Here is a 24,175-nt window from a genome sequence, read left to right as displayed (position 1 = left end):
TGAAGTGTTGCGGTGCACTTGTCGTGGCTTCGCGGTGCACCAAGTGCACCGCGGTGCACGATCTGAAAACCGCTGTTTAGGTATTGCAATACCTGATGTCATTATTTGCGTGTTGTGCACAGAATACACGCCAGTTATTATTTTAGGTATTGCAGTTATTATTTTAGGTATGCAGAGCTTCTTAATACCCCATTCGGGTTATATGTATTCGGTTTTGCATACCTGAATTTGGTATTGTGCAGCTATTTTCTCCTGCTCGGGTTCCGAGGAATATTACTAATTTACCAAAGGGATTACCAGTGAAACTCCTAAAGACATTGCTAAAATGATAAAGAACATCTCGTAGGAATGGTCAGAAATATTGCTCAAAAATACATACTAAGCTTTGAAGCAGGCTTAGTGCCTGTGGGCACATTTCACCAATAAGAAAAACAAGTAAGACTTGCCACGGTGCCCCCACAGACCGTTATTATTAAATAAAAATGTCCATCAAAACTAAGTTCTAATCCCTAGGAGGAATCTAGAGAATACTTTGGGGACTTTTTTTTGTAGGTATTTAAGCGATATTGTTGAATCTGAACATGGATTTCTTTGAAATTTCTTAGTATAAAACATCAAATCGAGATTTCTCGAGATTCCTGCTAAGGATTATTTTAAAAATTTGCCCAGAGGTGCAGAATGGCACCAGGATTCGATCCCTGAACTTAGTTTTGATGGACATTTTTATTTTATAATAACGGTCTGTGGGGGCACCGTGACTTGTCTGATCAACTTAAGAAGCAATTGCCTAAAGAATTTCAAAAAGAAATGCCGTAGATTGATACATGTTGTCCTTTAAAACCTCCAAAAATCAATTTCATTGCTCTTATTGAATCAATTCCAATTAAAAAAAGCGGAAAGCATTTCCATATAAATTACCGAATAAATCCCACCAGAGGTAATTTCAAACATATTACCAGAATAATTCACAAGGAATTTGTTAAATAGATTTCCAAAGGAAATGCACAGTGAACTGGTTTCAGAAGAATGCCGAAAAAATCCCAAAGTAATTAACAAAAGACGAACAAAACGAAATTTCATTGGGAATTCCCAAAAAAGTTACCGTAAAATTTCTTGAAGAAATTTCTGTAGAAGTTTCCAAAGCCATTGCCGAAGCATTTCCTTCTTTTTCTTCTTCTTCTTCTTCTTCTTCTTCTTCTTCTTCTTCTTCTTCTTCTGCTTCTTCTTCTTCTTGGCGTAACGGACCAACCGTGACAAAGCGGAGAAGCATAACTTACTCTACCAATGACCATTTGCATTCGTATCGTATGGCAGGCACGAAGATGACCAAGGAAGTCAAAGAAATGTCCTTTACGAAAAGTTCCTCGACCGACCAGGAATCGTACCCGTCACCCTCAACATGGCCATGCTGCATATTCACCAGTGGGGTGACACAGCTGTCAAACTCGGTACATCGCCGCTCTACCCATCATCGTTTTTGGTACGGCGCGTTTTGGTACCCACTTTCTGGTCGGTTTACCCTAACTTGCTCATGATTTTCGGGTGTGTGGCTCGTGTGTTGCTAGTGCTTATTTCTGAAATTACACATTTCAAACGAAATCGTTGTTTTTGATGATTGTTTCTCTTTCTTTATCACTTTGCACGATATTATATGTAGCAGCGAAGCAGTGTCGATGTTTCCAGCGCATTTTTTCCACGAATTAAGCAATCAAAACAAAAACATTGGACGCCATGTTGTATCGAATGCTAGGTTGATGATTCTGGCCCTTCGTCATCCCCCTGATATTCACGCATTTACAGCTTTGTCTGTACAGTTAACTTTCGGTCGTCGGGCTACGTTTAAGTGGGCTGCGTTTTAACTGGGCGCCCGTTAGGTGGGCTATAGCCCAGTTAAAACGAAGTCGAACGTCACTTTTTGACGTGAAGCACGATTTGTCAAAGTTGGTAGCCCTGAATCTCTATTGTTAGAGATTATTTGACAGCTCAAAACTCAGCCCACCTAGTGAAAGTCTTTCACTAACTGGGCTACGAGCTTAGTGCAACGAACGAAAGTTGACTGTATAGGCCCTCAAGCATTTTATACAAGAATCGATTGAAGGAGTTTCCAAAGGTTGCCTGAAAATTCCTCGAGAGATTTGCCAAAAAATATCCAAAGATATTTGTAACGCAGTTTTAAAAAAAATCAAATACTCTTATCAATGAAATTGCGTAATCAATTTTAAAAAGAACAACTGAGACAGTTTCATAGGTAATAGACGAATTTCACCTCCAATCTTATTCGGAGTCGACCGCACCCTCTCAGAATACAATGTAGCTTTCTGGGTATGCAGACCTTGACTAGACCAGTGGTGGAAAGCATCATGCGCTTGACGTGTTTTTTGGTTCGCATCAAACACAATCTTTGCTCACGCGTTCGCGAACCCAAAAAGAGAGAACGGTTCACGATTTCCCGAAACGACGAACCAACACAAAACAAATGTCGAACGAGCAGAGTCGCAGTTGGTTCGCCAGAAGGATCACAATGTAGAGCGCTTGGTTTGTTGCCATTTATTGTGCACTTAAAGGTAATTAGTTGGGTGTTTTATGATTATACTGGTCAGGTACCATACCAATAAATGATATCGACGAAAAAGTTTACCAACATTTGATTTCATTACAAAAATATCGGCCGCGAACCTCTAAAATAAAAAAGCATCGCGCTTGCAAAAGATGCGATGCACTCGTTGGCGTTCGTGTCGTACGATCGTGAGCCACAAACGTGCGAACGCAATCGCACAGCAAAGGTTTGCGATGCGATGGCATTTTTTTGCATCGCGTGAGCACACGTTCGCGATCAATTTCTACCACTGGACTAGACAAGCCACTTAGCATACTTAGTTTTTTTTTTCAAAATGGACTTTGATTGATAGGGGCTGTTCATAAACCACGTAGACCAAAATTTGGCAATCTCAGACACCCCCCCCCTCCCTGGTAGACTTTTGTCCATACAAAAATTTTAAAATTTGTATGGAACATAGACTTTGGCTTGACCCCCCCCCCCTCCTCCCCCCAAAAAGTCTACGTGGTTTATGAACGGCCCCATAAAACGATTTGTACTAGCGTAACCCAATGAAAAATATGGGAAAATGCTCAAAAATTTGGTTAAAACAGTTAAAGCGCTTTATCTTTTTTGTTTTAAATTTCTCATCAAAGTCGTCAAAGAACTACTTTTAGAGCTTTCAAAAACGCACATTTTTGTGTGCGGAGAATGTTGCTACGTTATTTCGTTTAAAAGATATTGATGATTTTCTGAAAAAAAAACTGGAACTTTTCTACTTTTTTTTTCTTGAGTTACAAAAAATACACCCCTCTATTTTTCGATATGTTTAATAACAATATTTCTTCTTTTGAATGCTGGCTAAAGATATGTTTGCACCCCCCCTCCCTACCTTTTCTAAACACTGAATTAAAATAAAACGCCAGTAACTATTCAACTAAAAGAGATAACGACCAGCGTTTCAAAGGCTCTACAAGTGTTGCTTGGGAGACTTTGATGAGAAATTGAAACTGAAAAAGTTACAGTCAGAAAAACGATTTTTCTTGAACCACCCTAAGCTAATTCACAAAAATATCTCTACATCGATAAATTTTAAAGCTACATAAAAACTGCCTTCAGCAAACTTGCTCAAAATTGATAGATCTACAACTTTTTCAAAGAATATTCTTGAAAATAAAAAAGTTTGATTTCCTTGAAAATATGGACCACCCTAAGGGCCTTATTATTAGGGCCAAGAGAGCCTTTTTATTAGAAACAACTTTGTAGAAGACCATATTTCTCTAAAAATCATTTGAAGGCGCTGAATGCATCTTTCCCCGTTAATCTGGTTCGTGGACCACTGTGCACTGGTCCTGCGAGGCTAGACAGCCGTCAAGAAACCATGTGTATGACAAGTAAGTTGTTCAAATCAAAGTGGCTTATCTAGTTAAAGTTTACATACCCTGAAAGTTTCACTGTAATCTAAGAGGGTTCTCCAACTGCAAATAAGCTAGAGCAAAATTCAAAAAGCAGAATTCCTCAGAATCTATTGATACTAGTGAGGTATTTTTTCTTGAAACTTTACTTATTTTATTTTTATTTTTTTGTCTGTGTTAACGAGATTTTTAACCCTAGGCTAGTTCATCTCGGGACCCACGTTTTACTTCCCTGCCGAAGGAAGAAACTTATTTTATGATAATCACCAATGCAGCCCATTTTAGTAATGATTATGACCTGTACTAAAAAATCTAAACCATTTTGATAACAGTTTTGATGACAAAAAAAATCAATAGGACATGACAAAGTTTTTGTTAGAAACGTCGGAAATGGTAAGGAAAATGAGACTCTAAAATAAGATTTCGAGCAGATAACTAAAATGTCTCTACTGATGCGATAAAATAACTGTATGTAATAGTATTGCGACATTTGCACCCATTTAGACTCGGCCGAAATTCATTTTCACCACAGTCGAATTTCGCACACGACTTCGCAGCGGCTGGCATACACAAGTTCGGTTGAGTTCACGACAGGGGCGTCGGATGCACAACAGGTAAACAAAATAAGTTTGATTAGTTTGAAATTTCGCTGAGAAATGAAGATTCAGTGGATTCTCAAATTATCACAGTAGGGTAAGTGTGCCCATCGTTGTGGTATTAAGGTAAATTCATTTTAAAAACAATGATCGTACCATCTAATGAAGGGTTGCAAAACGTTAGTTGGTAGTTTTATATCCAAATTTGCTTGGAAAAATATAAAAACTATCGTTTCTTTCTGTTTTCGATCATAAATCGCTTACCACAACATTAGGCACACTGTTCCTATTATGGAGGTAAAATTTAATTTTGGTTCCTATTGTTGCGGTATCCCATTGAAATCATATGGGATACCGCAACATTAGGAACACTACCGCAACAATAGGAACACAGCAGCAAAAGTTTTAAGCATAATACATCTATTAAAAATGCCCTTTGGTAACATTTCAGTCGAATAAGGGCTCAATTGCCACTAGCGCAACATTAGGTACTACCACAACGAAGGGAACAATTACCCTAGTGAGAAACCCAATATGTAATGTTTATTGTTTTGGAGATTTTGGCTTTCTCAGTCTTGGGAATCCAAACGATTAAATTGGCATTGCCCGACGTTTCGGCCTAATTTATTTGGCCTTTTTCAAGGGTAAAGCTGTCTATCGTTTTTTGTTAAATTTGAGACAGCTTTACCCTTGAAAAAGGCCAAATAAATTAGGCCGAAACGTCGGGCAATGCCAATTTAATCGTTTGGATTCCCAAAACTGAGAAAGCCAAAATCTCCAAAACATTAAACTTCCAGTCGAAAATCTTATGTAATGTTTATTTTTCTATTTTTCTACTTATCGTCATGTTTGGGTGGTAGTTGATTTTATTAACCGTTCTCGAAATTCTGCAGTTTTTGTTGGTGTCCGAAATTTAACGTGGACAGGCTTTATAAGAGTTTTTAGGCCTTCATAAGAGTTTATGGCCTCAATGCATTGGAAAAATTCGTAACATTTCCGCAAGGCTAAAATATAAACGACTCATAAAAAAGTGATTATTTCCCATAACAAAATCAGAAATTGCCAATAGAAAAGTAGGGGTGGGATCAATAATAAACTATTACCATAATTACCATTATTACCATAAATAATTTATTTTCGAGCAACAAAAAATGTCGAAATTTCCACAAATAATTCAATGATTGCAATAAATAACTACATTTTTTCCACCAAAAAAAAAATAAATTATTTAAAAACTCCCAATTGATAAACAGCGGACAGCAAGGGATTGTATATTAAATTGCACACATAGTTTCAGTCTTTCTATCATAGTTCTATAATGTAGTATGTTCGAAATGTTTTGTTGGAAAAAATATACTTTTTAATTGCAATTGTTGATTTATTTGTGGAAATTCTGACATTTTTTATTGCTCGAAAATCAATTATTTAGGGGAAGTTTTGATTTATGCATGCGCTTTTCGATTTGTTTATGGAACATTTATAGTTTATTATTGCTTCCACCCCTATTTATTTATTGGCAACTTTCAAATTATTTATGGAAACTTTTTAATTTATTATGGGGCGTTTAATTGTCTGCCCTGCCCGAAAAAGGATAAAGTTGGTATCTAAGGCTTAATTCATACAGTTCTGAATCTTCTATTAAAATCATCTATAGAAAAAAATGATCACTCTAGATGTCACTAATGACCCGAGCAGAGGAGAATATCAAATAAATTACTACGAAATCTGTTTTTATATCTTGTTTTGTTATTATTTAATTATCAAGGCATAACTTTTCCATAACAATTTTTGTTGGACAATCTCATTTAGTTATAATCAAGCTATTGATATACATTCACTCAATTACATTTTGATAACATGTTTTGTTGAAGTACAAGTTTTGTTATTGTTGTACTATTGATCAACTTATCAACAATGGCACAACAGTAACAAGTATTGAAATCAAAGCGACAGTTCGATAATAATGATCTGTCCTTTTGTTTTGTTCCACTTTTGTAATCAGTTAGGAAGGATATTTCCGAACGAATCCTCTGAAAATTCCTTAAATAATATTTGGGAAAACATTTGGAAGTTCTGGAGGAACCCTTCGATATCCTGAAGAAGTCTTCAAAAGAACTCCTGACGCAATCTTCTTAGAAATTCCAAAGTAATATTTCTGAGCAATTATTAGAATTCTTGGCAAAATCTTTTGAAAAACTCCAGGAGAATTCTTCGGAAAAAAAACTCCTGGTGAAATTCTCAAAGAAATTTGCAGAGAAATCTCAAGATGAAATTCGGGACAAATAATCACGGGGAATTCTGAAGAAATCCTTGACGAGATTCTGTTCATAATTCTGAAGGAATTTCTTGAAGTCTTTGATAATCTGTGAAAATCGAGGAAGAACTCTCGGAGAAATTTCTGGAAGTAGCATTTTTCGATCATTCACAGTATTGTTACTCATGTTATTGGTGGGTTTGTGAGACAAAGTGAATAATTTTATATAATAAGTATCATAATTTACTTAGTTACGATTTTGATATAATAACAAATTTTGCTTTCCGATTATTATCAATAACAAATTAGTATCAATATTTGTTATTGAAATATTTTCCAAATGCACTGTTATCAAGTTGTTATTGAAACTAACAAAACAAGTTATTAAAATGATTTTCCAAGAACATTTTTTGTTATGATATTTGTTATTTTGCCGCTTATGACAGACAAGCTTATAACATAATCTGTTATGTTAATAACTTAAAAATAATCGATTCTATTATTCAGTTATTTTACCCAAATAACACAGGTCCTTATGCTGTTGTTATTCCCTTCTGCTCGGGGAGTGAATGATTTATATTTCATAAGTTTCTCCTAGGAATTCTACTAGAATCCCTCCAGGATTTCTCCTGCAATTCCTACATTATTTCCAAGATTCCTTGAAGTATTCTTCAAAAGATTCCTCCAGGAAATTTCTTCTGGTATTTTTTTCATGGATTCCTCCCTATATTTCCAAAAAAATATTCCCGGGATTCCATCGGGGAACTATTTATAGATTTGTCCTAGGTTTTCTTAAGGGATTCCATCAGAAATTTTTTTCGAAATTCTTTCAGAGATTCTTTGAGAAATTTGTCCAAGGATTCCTTCAAGGATTCTTCAAAATAATCCTTTAGAGATTTCTCCCGGCATTTTTTTTGGGAATCCTTCCAAGATATCTTTATTGATTCCTTCTGATATTTCTTCCGGGATTTCTCCCGGGACTACTATATCGTTGTTTCCCAGAGTTCTATCAGGGATTCCTTCCAGAATTTCTGCAGGGATTCCTGCGTTGATTCCTCCCGAGATTCCTTCAGATATTTCTTCCATGAATCCTTTGAGTATTTTTTCAGGGATTCTATCAAAGATTATTTGCAGGATTGTTCCAGGATTCCTTTACGGATTACTTACGGAACTCCTTCAGTGATTTCTCTCGACATTCCTTATGGAATTTTTCAGAAATGTCTTCCAGGATTCCTTCAATAATACATGCATCGATTCTTTTATTGATTACTCCAGGGATTCTTTCAGAAATGTATCCCGGGATCCCTGCAGAGATTCGTTTTGAGATTCGTTCTGGGACTCTTTCACGGAATTCCTCAAACACCAACTGGAAATTTTATAAAATCCAACAAATACCTAAATTCTTCAATGATCAATTCAAATTCTACTAACTTCGACTTTGAATTCTACAAAAAATGACTAAAACTAACTATAGATGTTTAATCCCCCTAGAAGTGAGATAAAAAAATATTTTTTCAGAAATGTTCTTCACAGATTTAACGTGTTTGGCAAAGTTGTACCCTATAATAAGAGAAAATATTTCGTAGAACATATCAAAGCTCCACCTCTTACGGGTTTCGAGATATGGGGCATTTTGTGCGAAGTACCCCTAAGACCAGTTTTTTTTTCAGTGTAGCTTCAACAGATAAATTCCTACGGTTTTGAGACCTTCTACAAACTTATTCAGGACATCAAAATACACATCTCTTCCAAAGATGTGTAGTCGTTATATCTTAAAACGAAAAAGTTATAGGCAAATTTATCATATTTTTAGGTCAACTTTCACCTTAAGTAACTATTTCCGGCGCAAAATGGCGCAGATGACTCAGTCGGCAGTTGAAAGATAAGGCTTTTTACTATCACTTGGGAGTGGGGTGGGGTGATGTTTGGAAACCCTCTTGGGCAATAAACGGGTTTGGTAGTCTAGTGGCAACCGCTTCTGATTCATATGCAGAAAGTCCTAGGTTCAATCCCTGGCTCGTTCCTTTCCTTCTACTTTGTATCTTTCTATCAACTTTCTCTATACTCTCCTCTCTATATATACAACTTATGTATATTCATATGTCCAAAGCCATCGCTAGAACCAGAAACGGTTGAATAGTTATTTATGTAACGAGTTGCAAAAAGTTGATTCTTTCAGCACGAGTCGTACATTTATCCAACGAGGCTTGCCGTGTTGGATAAATACAGAGTGCTGAAAAATCGAGTCTTGCAACGAGTTCCATACAAAATTTTATGCAATGTTTTTTTTTTCATAATACAACTTAGGCGCCGTCCACAAATTACGTAACGCTCTAGGGGGAGGGGGGGGAGTACAGCCGAGCGTTACGGCCCATACAAAAATTTTAAGGTTTTCATACAAAAAAGCGTTACGGAGGGGGGAGGGGGGGGTCAAAAAATGACGATTTTAGCGTTACGTAATAAATGGATGCTGCCTTATTTGAGTTGCATAATATTCATAATGCAACTCAAATGAGTTGCATCATGAACATTATTCAACTTTTTTTTCAATATGCAACTCATTTCAGGCAATGCTCTAATCAAATCCTGCAGATGCCACTGTCTAACGTGCAAGACAGGAAAGGATACAAATAGGGAAAGGTTATGGTCGGTTCACATTCTGAAAACTCTCCCTCTCATCAACTCTCTCACAGCACAGTGCACCAGCCTCACTCTCCTGCACAAAATATGTATGCTGCTGCCATGCCATGAATCACGGGAAAACAGCTGTTGAATTCCGTTCGCTCTCCTGAAGTCCTGAACTTGAATCATAATTCACAACAACGACCTCACCGACCGTGGCGTGGGTCGGTGGGTGGTTGGTTGTCTGGTGGGCACTCTCTCCAGCAGCAGCGTGCGATGATGTATGAACGAAGCGCGGGCACATGGATTCCATTAGCCCACTTGTAGCTGATGAATGTGTAGCAAGCAGACGTACCTACCTAACCGGTGCGACTGTGCCATTCAAATTCAAATGAGTGATTTCGTTTGCGTTACAGTGAAAAGTTTATCGTTGGCACTGATTAAAAGTTTTGTCTGTTTACGTTCAAATTGTGCCATTCAGGACGATATTAGCGTGAAAATGAAGCTTCTAACGAGAGTTGGCGATGAGCAAATGTGATACGTTCTGTAACGTATGTATTTATAGCGTGATTTATGTGCAAATTGGATTTCTCTTTTTTGGACTGGTGCTTTAAAGTTGGTTTAATTTGATTTGGTACATTTCATACTTATTCTCGTGAAAGTGAATCACTGAGAAATTTGAATTTAAAGATGTTTAAAATCAAAGACTGCCTTGATTTTCATCCTTTTCTGCTCATGTGTTATCTGTCAAAATGACTTAATATCTGTCAGAAAACTTTTTCATGCAATGAAGAACGGAATTTCATGCAGTGCATTTCTCTCCTTCTCTTTCACTCTTACAGAAATTTTGTAAACAACAAGGCCAAGAAACTTCAAAACCCCATACAAAATCAAAACAATGCAGCAGAGATGCATTTTGAACGCTCATGAGCTGTGAGCGTGCCGAAAAAGTTTACTGATTGCTCTTACGTGCGTGTTCACATTTTTGATCATAATCTAGGCAACTAGATTGCTCACGGAACGGTGTTCAAAATTGACAGCTCAGATCGTTAGCCAAATTCTCTCTCAAAGTTTGACGACGCCGCGCTTGCACTTGAATTCTAGTCACTCCTTTTCCACAACACGGTGTGTTGTGTAGAACAACTTTATAATAAAAAAATAAGTAAGTCTGAAATTTTGCCCAATGATACTTTGGGCCATTCCCTTCAATTTTCTGGGTCGGTGGAAATCATCCATCGGGGGGTCTAGAACAAAAAATTTTTTTGAAGGTTTTTTATGCAAAAACTGTTAAAAGCGCATATTGTAAATTTTTGCATCTCCTACACATAGTCACAACTTTTTTGTCTTTGAAGATAGAACCATAAAAATTTCAGGCGTTTCGAAGTAGTATGCGTAGATGACTGTGTGAAAATTTCATTGAAATATGTTGAATGGTTTTCAAATAATACCAAAACTTTCAAACGCATTCTAATATACTAAGCTTAGTAGCAAAAGTCCAACGAAATATCTATATATTTTTTATATAATAATACAAGAAGAATATTTAATTCTAAGCACCTTGAGTCATTATGATGGCAGTACTGTGAAAACTTGTTTTTCAAATGATGAACAGATGCATAGTCAAATACATGAAAGGAAAACACACACACTGCCATTATGTAGCTTTTCAATAAGTATTAATTATTTATTTCAAGATCGTGGTTTTGCGTATACATGTTCACAAGTACAAGTATGCCTGTATTATGAATCCTATAATAAACTCAATTATTATGATTGCTGAGCATGTCGGCCTTCCCCGAAAAAATATTTAAATGTTTATTGGTAAGCCAAGAAAAGCACTCGAGGATTGGGAAACATCTCTGTTTTGAGGAAAAAGTACAGAAACTAAATTATTTTGAAACTAATGTTTACAAGCTTAAAATTAAATAGTATTTCACCTTAGTCAATCAATAAAAACAAGTTAACTCTGTTCAAGACCTCATAATAACATTGAAGTTGTGGGTATGAGTCTACATTAAAACACTCTCTTGATTGAAGAACACAATAAAGAGAACTGAATTCAAAACAGAATTCAGTTGGGTAATATTCGATCAAGGGCAACTTTACGATACTAAACATAGTTTCCGGATTATTCCACGATATTTAACATAGCTGTTAGACCTAAACTTAAGTTTGTCTTTGAATTTAATAGCAATATGTTGCTTATTGCTTATGCCACCATTTATTAACAAATAACTGATAATAAGTACTGAAAGAATAGTTGAAAGAACGGAGTACTTATTGAAAATGTTTCTACATTAAGTGTTGCCGGCAACACTGTCCGCCGTGCTGTCATAACAGCCAAACGAAAGATGTAGATGAGAAGTCAGAAAATATGATAAGAGGAGATGGGTTATTGTGACTCGGATTGTTCAATATCGGGCAATTTGTGTGTATAAGAGTGAGAAGAACACGCAACAATTGATGTTGCTAATTGAATTCAGTTACTCTAACGTTAAGTGCTGAAATAGTTATTAAAATGAATTCTTAGTCTAAATACTATCACAGTAGGTTATCACAATGAGTTCCTTATAAGTATAATTCAACTAAATCTAAATTTAATCTAATATCGCAGATGTGTAACGAAGAGAAGCTACGGGACAAATGACAAGGCAGAATACGTGCGAATACCGATAAATGTAAGTCAACTAAGTAAATTTATAATCAGAGGTTTAATAAAGTGAATTCTTTCAGCTTAAAGCTGATCCGCACCGATATAATTGAGTTTGCGGGCTGCTCCACGGATATCGGAAATATTCCCCCCATTTGCTCCCGTAACATTAAGCATGAAAATTGGCTGTTCAGCATAATGCCTAGGAAAAACAATTTGATAACAATGACTTAAATATTCTTATCAATTTGTATATGATGTTTAAAAAATATTTTCTGTGTAATTTAAAACCTCCAAGCATGAGGAAGAGTGATTGATCATTGTTATGGCGTTGTTTACTAGTAGAATATTTTCTACATAAAACTATATGTTTCGAAAAAATAACAATTTTTTTTTTCAATCCAAATTATTGGGCCACGCTCCTCTAAAGCCTTTCGCTTGCAATTTGATATTGAGATTAGACCTGATTCATTAAAAAAATGGAAAAAATAAACTTGTATACGCAAAACCACGTTCTTGAAATAAATAATTAATACTTGAGTGAAAAGCTACAGAATGGCAGTGTGTGTGTTTTCCTTTCATGTATTTGACTATGTATCTGTTCATCATTTGAAAAACAAGTTTTCACAGTACTGCCATCATAATGACTCAAGGTGCTTAGAATTAAATATTTTTCTTGTATTGTTATATAAAAAATATATAGATATTTTGTTGGACTTTTGCTACTAAGCTTAGTATTTTAGAATGCGTTTGAAAGTTTGAAAATCATCTACGCATACTACTTCGAAACGCCTGAAATTTTTATGGTTCTATCTTCAAAGACAAAAAAGTTGTGACTATTTGTAAGAGATGCAAAAATTTACAATATGCGCTATTAACAGTTTTTGCATAAAAAACCTTCAAAAAAAAATTTTGTTCTAGACCCCCCGATGGATGATTTCCACCGACCCAGCAAATTGAAGGGAATGGCCCAAAGTATCATTGGGCAAAATTTCAGACTTACTTATTTTTTTGTTTTAAAGTTGCTCTATAAACACACCGTGATACAATGGTTCTATGAATGCCTAATTGTTTTGCCATGTCACCTTCAAAATTTTAATTAAGATATTTTGTGACCCATCGACTAGCCCATCGATTTGTTTTCACTTAGTCCAGCGAAATGTCTTATGGGTGATAATAAATGTCGTTGTGTGGGATGTCGGGTGGCCGAAATAAGAGCTACCTTAATTACCAGCTCAAAAACGTACCGAACCCTGGACACACACCGTGTCGTGGCGGCTAGCAAGACGCTTTTCCGGTAGAAACTGCTGTCTAGGAACTGGCTCATTCATATAACTAGCAACTATAATGAGCCATTTGTATTTAGAGGAGGACAAATAGCGGAAGGGAGCCTCTAATAAGTGACCAGACCTGACTATTTCCAATCTTTTATAGAGAATTAGCCACTATTACTAATATCTAGTGAGATAGTGCATCCATCGGTAATTCAAACAGCTGGTGAAAAGCTCCACGACCGACAGGCGCGTCCTATGGATGATGACCGAAGGATCACAAATCTGTTGCTATTGACTACACAGTGCACTGTATTCAAACACCTACTGGGTTTTGAACTTGAACATGGCTCACGTGAGCACAGCTCCTGAACAGAACATGAACAGAACGCGTTCAAATGCATCTCTGCAATGCAGTGCCCTATACAGACCACCTCACGGCGAAATTCTATCTCTTTCGCTCTTTCAGAGAGTTTGAAAACAACAGGACCAGTACCTGTCAAATTTGACAGGTGTTGGTCCTGTTGTTTTCTAATTTCTCGTAGGAGAGAAAGAGAGCGATTTCTTGATGACATCACCGTGTAGTGGAGTATAGGGCACTGCATTGTTTTGATTTTGTATGGGCTTTTGACGTTTCTTGGCCTTGTTGTTTACAAAATTTCTGTAAGAGTGAGGAAGAAGAAGAGGATTTCATGCAGTGCCCTATAGGACCTAGAACGGCACAAGAACCAATAAATAGTTCTGTTCAACGACGTAGGTTGAACTTGCTCGAAATTGCTACATCCCGCTCTTACCCGTTTGATGACAAATGGGTAAGAGCAAGTTGCAGCAACTTCGTGCAAGTACAACCTGCATCGTTGAACAGGACTAATGATCAAAGTTGCATCATAGTAACCGGTAGTAACCCTTAGACAATCAACAAGCTGTCAGCAGCATGGACGCAACCGAAACTGCCCCCGAGCCATCCACCTCCCAACCGACCACAACAGCTGGAACCGGAACTGGGAGACCAATCGATATCCTGGACGAGCAGTACGCTCATTACGTTCAGCTGGCAAGACAGATGCTACCGAAAATCAGATCTCCCACAGGTAAGGTCCCCCCTCCATCAGTTTTGGTCAAATATTAAAGTCCCCTTTTCCCCCGCCCCGTTTCCACAGATCGTCAAATTTGCTCGAAGTACCTGTCCCGCTGCTGCCAGCTGAGCAATGCCACCCACTCGGCCAAAAGCTATCGGAACCAATTCTTCCGGTACTTTCTCAAAGTGATGGATGCCACCATCCTGAACCAGCAGCACTACGTCCAAATGGTACGTGTCGAACTGTGCAACTTTTCACTTGAGATGCTCATTCAACCAGAGGTTAGAGGTTTTGCTGTGTCTTTGAGTCGAGCTTTGTGGTTTCGAACATTTCAGCATTCTAAGCTGGTGCCATGCCATGCTGGGGAAAGTTGAGCGGGTTTTAAACTTGGTTCTAGCATATATTACAACCGATCTAGGTTTATTTGTTGTTGTTTTTTCTTTCTTTTTTCACTTAAGAAAGTTCTCTCAGCTGAGTTTTCTTCTAATTTGAGTAGTTATATTACTTAATTAGCAGTACTATATATATGCATTAGCGTGGTTCAAAAAATCGTTTTTGCTCCCGCTCATTGAATTCATAACCAGATTCTATGCCTTCTCCCAAAATTTGAGCTTATTTGGTGGAAAATTGAGAGTGCATAAGCTCCTCAAAGTTTGTATGGGAAATACTATGGGAAAACGATGTTTTTCGTTTAATCGACCACATCATTTTGCCAAGTGTCCTAGAGGGTAAGTTGACCCTTACCACTCTATCAGCTACATCTTTGCCGAAGACTTCTTTCAAATCACATGCTACCGATTTTTATCCAGAATCTAAATCTTTTCTCATGATGGTTAAACTATACGATGGGCATTAGACCGGCCCACATTTGTATGGCGAGAAAGAAAAGTTGGAAAAATTCCCGGGGCACCCTCTAGAATCGTGCCTTTGGATGGGAAGAACAATCTGTGAAAGATTCAGCTCAATCGGTTTAAAACTGAGCTGGCGCAAATGAGTTGAAGGTTTGTATGGGATTTTCTGTCCAAATATATGGGAAATTGGATGACCTACAGTCTCTCACTCAGTACGCCGGTTTAGCGAGTTCGATTTAGCTCAGAATTGAAAGAATGGTAGTTGATACCCTAAGGAACAACTTTGTAGAAGACCATATCATGATAAAACTTAATTTAGTTGCGGTTTCGGCTAACGAAAGCAGGATGAGGATATCTTCCCCCGTTCATCCTCGGTTGTTACATGCAGCACGTGTTTGTCGGTTGAAGCTTGCGCTCTACATCATAGGCAGCTATGTAATTCTTCATTGTTTCGATACCCGCCCACGTGCGTGAGCAATTGCATGTAACAACCGAGAGTAAACGGAGGAAGACATCCTTATCCTGCTTTCGTTAGCTGAAATCGCAACTAAATTAAGTTTTATCATTATATGGTCTTCTACAAAGTTGTTCCTTAGGGTATCAACTATTATTTTTTCAATTATGAGCCAAATCAAACTCTTTCAACCAGCACGAGAGACTGGAGGTCGTCCAATTTCCCATATATTTGGACTGAAGATCCCATACAAACCTTCAACTCATTTGCGCCAGCTCAGTTTTAAACCGATTTAGCTGAAATTTTCACATATTGCTCTTCTCATCCAAAGGCACGACTCTAGAGGGTGCCCCGTGGAATTCTTCGACATTTTTGTGTTTGGGCCAGTCTAATGGGCATCACTGTATTTTGCAGTGGAACATAGTAGCCATGATTTCAGTTTGCAATCTTTGGCGCCATATGTAGCAATGTTGCCTGCTGGGTGCTGCTGGGAAGCTGGAGGATTACTGTTAAAGTTTCTGCAGTTCGATAAAAATCGATAACTAATTAATGAGACGTCCATTTAATGCAATCTTCGATGAAGTTGCAGCCGATAGAGTAACCTAGAAATACCAAGAGTCAACTCACCCTCTAGGGCACTTTATAGAATGCTACTGTCGATTGAATAAAGAAAAATCGTTTTCCCACAGTAATGTCCATACAAACTTTGAAGGGCTTGTGCAGTCTCAACATTCCACCAAATGAGCTCAAATTTTGGGAGAAGGCATAGAATCTGGTTATGAATCCAATAAGCGGAACATTTATTTTATGCTTCTACTAGCCCTGCAATCACGGTCAAATTGAATGTGCAAAAAACCTCAGAGCCAGAGCCGTAACGTGTGGTCAGCCAGGATGGTCCCCACCAAGGGCGCCAGCCCAAGAGGGGCGCCGAAAAGGTTTGAGGTATTTTAAGCATTTATCATGATGTTACCTGGGTGTCGCGACGAGACTCCTCGCCACATCTATTCTTTTATTTTGAGAAAATTTTCTAGTTTTTCTAATGAGCAAAGCAAAAAGAATGTGCTTTCAGAATTATATAGTGAAAGCTTTTTTCTAAAAAAAAATCCTAAACACTCTCACTGATGAATGTCTTGAGGCTACTTCCAAGGATTTTCTTCGCATTCATTGAAATATTTATTGTATTCCTTTAGAAATTCAGGATCTAGGATTTTTTTCAGAAATAGGTCAAACGATTTCTCTTGATTTTCTTAGATAATTTTACAAAGTTTCGTCTAGAAATTTCTCCACGATATTGTTTCAAAAAATCTTTCAGTGATAGTTTTGTAAATTTTCTTCAAGGATATCTTCATTAATTCTTCATGCTTCTATTTCTCAATACTTCTAATTTACATTTTTATTCATTGATTTCTCCTGAAAAATCTATATAAATACAAATTGACGTTTAGGCTCAGGAACGGGCCTACGGGTCTACACCATTCCTTCATTGTTTTATTCGTGCATGGCTCTGACGTGTTCGTACGAAAAAATAATTGAGAAAATCGACCGGGATCGCACCGAAAACGAGAAAGTTTAAAATTCCATTTTGCGGGTCATTTTTCTACAGAGCAGTGCACCATAACAGCATATTTGTAACATTTGCAGTTATCTTCAATATTGAGTTATTACCGAGGATTATCTCCAAATCATCAGTACTTTCATCTACCCAAATGAACTTGACAAGTTTGTTCTACAAAATGTGAAATAAATACCAAGTCGTTTTGTCTCATTATCAAATATTTACGAATGTCCCTAGGCTTGGATTATATCTTACAGGAAGCTTTGATTTCAGGCATGTGGCCGATGTGCTTTGCAGTAATGATTTTAATAGCTGAATGTATAATCAATGGCAAAAAATTCTGCAAAAATCAGATCTTCAAGTCATCTGATATAGTTATACTGATCATGCTGCTGCATAGTATATCGAACATTTGTCGAAATCATTTAAATGCCGGGAAAATATAATTCCAAGTTGGTGAGAATATTACAAACTGAGGGAGGGTAATAGGCCCAGTCATACCCCTGAATGGGCAATGTGGGTTAGTGTATGGGTGTGCCATTGAAGGTGTGTAATATTCTCCGAGGCTTTCGAAATCCAACAGGGCGCATCCCCGGGTTGCGGATAGGGGGGAAAGGGAGATTTTTCGCATTTGTACTGTAATCAGCCAATGTGATATTATCTCCTATGGTGTTGTAGTGCGAATGAATGATCTTATTCTATGGGAATTCGAACCTTGTAATGTATTATTTATTAACTACAATTTTCTAAGCTTGACAAGGTTTTGAAGACAAACTTGAGATGAGAGAATTGTCTAATAGGAAAGTCACATCAGCAAAGCTTTTACATATGCAAATGCTATCCATGGGGTCATGTCTAGCATTTAATATGTATGGCAATGACTGGTTCTTACCTAGTAGGGGTACTACAAGACCACGCGGCCAATTTGATTAAAGGCTTAATTGGGAATAATATATTTTTCAGAACTGAAGGGACATTTTTCCGGGGTGACTGGCGACTCGGAGAGTGTAGAAATTTCCGTTTGTTATAATTGACAAAATAAACAATCGGGCGCTTTTTTTTCTATGACTTTCTTGGCATTTTGTGGATTATTGTTTTTTTTTTGGTTTTGGAAGGTATGCGATTCACTATTGAGCCTTAAAATTATTTTGCATCTGAATAGCATTGATATTGTCAAGTCTGTACCAACACCCTAATCCCACACCAAAATACCCATGGCGTTTATGTGGTCAGCAAAGACTATTCAGCCATTACCCCTCCTTATCATCGGCTTTGGACTGACTAGCGTTCTCATTGCCCCACCAAATGCTGCAAAATGAAAATGAAAATGAAAAAAAAAATCCCAGAAGGAATCCCGGAAGCAATCATAAAAGGAATTCATAAGGAAATCCCTCAACAATTCCTGTAGGAAGTCCTGGAGGAGTACTTGAGAAAAATCCAGAAGGAATTCTTGGAAGAATTTATAAAATAATCCCTGGAGTTGTTTCTGAAAGAATCAACTAAGGAATTCTTGGAAAAATATCAGGAGGAATTCTTGAAGAAACTCCATGAGGAATCCCGGAAACAATCCTATGAGGAGTTTTTTAAAAAATTCAAGGAGAGCTTCCTTAACGAACTTCTGAACGAATTTATGTAGGAGTTTCTGGAAAAAAATCTGAAGAAATACATGTCCGCAGTAATTTTTTGAAAAAATGTTGAGGGAATGCTTGGATAGAATCCTATAGGATTTCCTCTATGTTTAAAGAATTCCTAGATTATGTTTTAAGAATCTCTGGTAAAAAAACTCTGAAAGAAATTCCTACAGAAACACTTCAAATAATTTCAGATGCAATTATTGGAGCGATCTCTAACGGAATTCTGGAAGAAATTTATGGAGGAATCCCTGAAGAAATCTCTGAAAGAATACCAGTAGAAATATCTAAAAGAAATACCTGGAGAAATTCCTGAAAGAATCGTCGAAAAAATCACTGGATCAATCACATGAGGAGCCTCTAAAGATAACCCAGGGAAATTTCCGGGAGGAATGTCTGATGAAGTCCCTAGAATAATTCTTGAAGGAATCTCTGGAGGAATCCAAGTTGCGTAGAAAAACAATGTGGTACCAGGTGCTCTTGAAGAAATATACTTGTTATATAATTAACCCTCTAATACCCAATCGCGCCTTTAGACGGGGTATAGTTTGATCATTTTTGTAATTTTTGTTTCGTGGAAAATCAAAATTTTTATATTTTTGGCTGATATTTAGGACTGTTTTGTATATCTCAAAATGGTTTTTGGTGTATTATAAAACGTATTTACATTTTTTGAAAATCATTGAAAAACTGATGTTTTAGTCACCTTTTAGAAGTCATTGTTTATTTTGTATTGAATCGCTACAATTGACATATTTTAAATTTTTCCCAAATCATTCTATCCTTGTTTAATAGTTTAAGGGAATCGAATACACTCTAAAATTATTTTCCTTAAAATAACACGGAAAATAAAATTCTCTGTGAAAAAAATTTAAAACAATAATATTTCATACTTACCTTACCGGTCAGGCTAAGGCCGGGGTGGCCTCTGCTGTACATAGTAGCCGCCTCCATTCCACTCGGTCCATGGCTGTTTGTCTCCAGTTCCGCACTCTGCGTAGGGTCCGCAGATCGTCCTCCACTTGGTCGACCCACCTAGCTCGCTGCGCTCCACGTCTTCTTGTACCGGTCGGATGACTCTCGAGAACCATTTTAGTCGGGTTGCTATCCGACATCCTGATGACGTGACCCGCCCACCGTAGCCTCCCGATTTTCGCGGTATGGACGATGGTTGGTTCTCCCAGCAGCTGATGCAGCTCGTGGTTCATTCGCCTTCTCCAAGTCCCGTCTTCCATCTGCACTCCGCCGTAGATGGTACGCAACACCTTCCGTTCGAAAACTCCAAGGGCGCGTTGGTCCTCTGCACGTAGGGTCCATGTTTCGTGCCCATAGAGGACGACCGGTCTAATCAACGTTTTGTAGATGGTTAACTTCGTGTTACGGCGAACTTTATTCGATCGTAGAGTTCTGCGGAGTCCAAAGTAGGCACGATTTCCTGCCACAATGCGCCTCTGAATTTCTCTGCTGGTGTCGTTGTCGTCGGTCACCAGTGAGCCCAAGTACACGAATTCTTCAACCGCCTCGATTTCATCACCGTCGATATGAATTCGGGGTGGCGGGCGTGGTGATTCCTCCCTGGAGCCCTTTGCCATCATGTACTTTGTCTTCGACACATTAATGACTAATCCGATTCGCATGGCTTCCCTCTTTAGTCGGATGTACGTTTCCGCCATCGTCTCAAATTTACGAGCAATAATATCAATATCATCGGCGAAACCAAGCAGCTGAACGGACTTCGTGAAAATCGTCCCACTCGTGTTTATCCCCGCTCTTCTTATTACACCCTCCAAAGCAATGTTGAACAGCAAGCACGAAAGACCATCACCTTGCCGCAACCCTCTGCGAGATTCGAAGGGACTCGAGAGTGTCCCTGATACTCGAACTACGCACATCACTCGATCCATCGTCGCCTTGATCAACCGTATCAGTTTATCCGGGAATCCGTATTCGTGCATAATCTGCCATAGCTGTTCTCGATCGATTGTATCATACGCCGATTTGAAATCGATGAACAAGTGATGTGTGGGCACGTTGTATTCGCGGCATTTCTGCAACACCTGGCGGATGGCGAACATCTGGTCCGTTGTAGCGCGTTCACCCATGAATCCAGCCTGATATTGCCCCACGAACTCTCTTGCAATCGGTGATAGACGGCGGCATAAAATTTGGGAGAGTATCTTGTAGGCAGCGCTCAGTAGTGTGATCGCGCGGTAGTTTCCGCAATCCAACTTGTCGCCCTTTTTGTAGATGGGACACACGATACCTTCCATCCATTCCTCCGGTAATACTTCCTCCTCCCAAATCTTGGTAATGACCTTGATAATGTAGTGCTCTCACCAGTGCTTCTCCACCGTATTTTAGAAGCTCGCTTGGTAGTTGATCTGCTCCAGCGGCTTTGTTGTTTTTCAACCGGCCAACCTCCTCCTCAATCTCTTGAAGGTCAGGGGCCGGAAGTCTTTCGTCCTGTGCACATACTCCTAGATCTGTTACCACGCCACCTTCGGTACTTGCAACGTCGCCATTGAGGTGCTCATCGTAATGCTGCCGCCACCTCTCGACCACCTCACGCTCGCTCGTGAGAATATTCCCGTGATTATCTCGGCACATGTCGGCTTGTGGCACAAAGCCTCTGCGCGAGCGGTTCAGCTTCTCGTAGAACTTTCGCGTGTCCTTAGCGCGGTACAGCTCTTCCATCGCTTCGCGATCTCGTTCTTCCTGCTGGCGCTTCTTCATCCGGAAGACTGAGTTCAGCCTGTTCCGCGCCTGTTTGTAACGTGCCTCATTCGCTCTCGTACGGTGTTGCAGCATTCTCGCCCATGCTGCATTCTTCTCGTTTTTCAACTGTTCACATTCGCCGTCGTACCAGTCGTTTCTGTGATTCGGAGTCGCGAAGCCTAGTGCTGTAGCCGAGGTACTGCCTATGGCGGATCGGATGTCCCTCCAGCCATCTTCAAGTGTAGCTGCGCCAAGCTGCTCTTCCGTTGGTAGGGCCACTGCTAACTGCTGCGCGTAGTCTTGAGCCACTTCTACGTTACGAAGTTGCTCGATGTTGAGCCGCGGCGTTCGACTTCGACGCGTGGTGATAACTGTCGAAAGTTTTGAGCGCATGCATACAGCGACTAAGTAGTGATCCGAATCTATATTCGCACTGCGGTATGTGCGGACGTTGGTTATATCCGAGAAGAATTTACCGTCGATTAGAACGTGGTCGATTTGGTTTTCTGTTTGGTGGTCGGGTGATCTCCAGGTGGCTTTGTGGATATCTTTGCGGGGAAAGAAGGTGCTTCGGACTACCATACCACGGGAGGCTGCAAAGTTTACGCATCGCTGGCCGTTATCATTCGATACGGCGTGCAGGCTGTTTCGCCCGATTACCGGTCTGTACATTTCCTCCCTTCCTACCTGCGCGTTCATGTCGCCGACAACGATTTTCACGTCACGCGGCGAACAACCATCGTATGTTTGCTCTAACTGCGCGTAGAACGCTTCTTTCTCGTCATCGGGTCTCCCTTCATGTGGGCAGTGGACGTTGATGATGCTGTAGTTGAAGAAACGGCCCTTAACTCTCAACATGCACATCCTTGCGTTGATCGGCTGCCACCCGATCACACGTTGTCGCATCTTGCCCAACACTATAAATCCTGTTCCCAGTTCATTGGTGGTGCCACAGCTTTGGTAGAAGGTAGCCGCTCGATGCCCGCTTTTCCACACTTTCTGTCCAGTCCAACAAAGTTCCTGCAACGCCACGATGTCGAAGTTGCGGGGATGTAGTTCGTCGTAGATTATCCTGTCACATCCTGCGAAACCTAGTGACTTGCAATTCCATGTTCCAAGTTTCCAATCGTAGTCCTTATTTCGTCGCGTGGGTCTTTGCCGATTGTATCGAGTCGTATTTTCTCCTATGTTATTCGCAATGGGGATTTTTACGGGTGGCTTATTGGGCCTACGCCAACACTCCTGTCTCGCCGGAGGGCCATCGTGCCAGTTCTGTTTAACGTCCCAACCAACACTGGGACGACCACGCTGATGGGGCTACCACCTTGGATCTAGCTGGGCGTGGTGCAGCGTTTCTTACTCAGCCGCTGGATGCCAGAACAGACGCTGTTTGAGCCGCACCTCCTTGGTGAACAGACACTCGGATCGTACCTCCTCAATCTAGCTGAAGTCAGAAGGACAACAGTGCCCAGGCTGCGCTACCAGCTAAGCACACAACTCTTAGCTGGCGGTCTTTGTCATCGTTTGACCCGTGGAAGCATGAGGTAGGAACTTGTGAGGACCAGAGCTATATTGGACGCTCTCCTTATCGACTCACCGTTTTGCAGCCCAATAATATTTCAACAATAATCATAAAATCTCAAAATGTGTTCATCTCAAAAAATCCGTTACCCAAATTGGCTTCCAGGAAAAATATAAAAGTGTGGGGATGTTCAAAAATAAAAATTAGAAAAATCAAAAACTGAAATTCACGAAATCGAGAATTAAAAAGAATCATCTTCCAAAACATGTTTTAATCGATTTTAGATGACGAAAAATGATACTTAGATCAAAATCAAAAATTTGGGTATTAGAGGGTTAATGGAATAGTTATTTCTTGAGAGAATTTTTCTGGAACTCTGATAATCATGGGTTGACTCAAATTAAAATAAATGTTATGGAGGTCAGGGGGAGTAGCCTTTAATACCATTAAAGAGAGTCTCTGAAGTATGCACAGTGAGAAACTCCCAGTCATCCATTCAGTTGATTTATTGTGCAACTGTCGTTGGTCCTGGTCAATCACGTAGTAGCCACCATAAAAAGGTGCAGTCAGTCTAAGATAAGCTAAGCTTAGTTATAGATTTTCAAGGATACCTTCTTGAAGGATTCTTTCAGTAAATCCGCAAAGTTTTTATTTTCAAAAATTTCTTCAAAATTTGCTCCAAAGATTTCTCCAGGAATTCATCCAGAGGCTCCTGCATTTTTTTCAGAGATCCTTCCAGTACTTCAATCAAGGTTTCTTTCAGGATTCCACTAGGTATTCGTCCAGTAATTTCTCCAATACTTCATTTAACCCTCGAGCAGTCGCGTTTTTGATTACCTGCAGCAACGCCGCGCTCATGCTGTATATCACGTGCGTGCATTTTTCATGGTGCGTGTACTCAGTACACGACGCGACTGCTCCCGGGTTAATGGCTCTCTCTAGGAAATTTTATTCAGATATTCCTCAAAAAATGCTTGAAAGAATTTCGTAAAAGTCTCTGATAGAATAGATGCTACAGCTATCT

The 24,175-nt window shown here is 39.1% G+C and overlaps 1 protein-coding gene across 2 annotated transcripts in view; it reads left to right on the top strand.

Annotated features, from left to right (window-relative positions):
- Positions 1–14,200: 14,200 nt before the first annotated feature.
- LOC134287798 (uncharacterized) overlaps positions 14,201–24,175 on the top strand; it is a 32,876-nt gene continuing 22,901 nt past the window's right edge. For both annotated transcript variants that reach the window (XR_009997552.1, XM_062850731.1), the window contains exons 1-2: positions 14,201–14,435; positions 14,505–14,653. Coding sequence is in view for 1 of the 2 variants with exons in the window: in XM_062850731.1 (XP_062706715.1) it covers positions 14,279–14,435; positions 14,505–14,653 (306 nt within the window). In the remaining variant the exon portion in view is untranslated. The remainder of the gene's footprint in view (positions 14,436–14,504; positions 14,654–24,175) is intronic.

The sequence above is a fragment of the Aedes albopictus genome, chromosome 2, assembly GCF_035046485.1.
Source record: "Aedes albopictus strain Foshan chromosome 2, AalbF5, whole genome shotgun sequence".
NCBI classification, from domain to species: Eukaryota; Metazoa; Arthropoda; class Insecta; order Diptera; family Culicidae; genus Aedes; species Aedes albopictus.
Note: the sequence above shows the minus strand (reverse complement) of the source record. Positions and strands in the feature narration are given on the sequence as shown.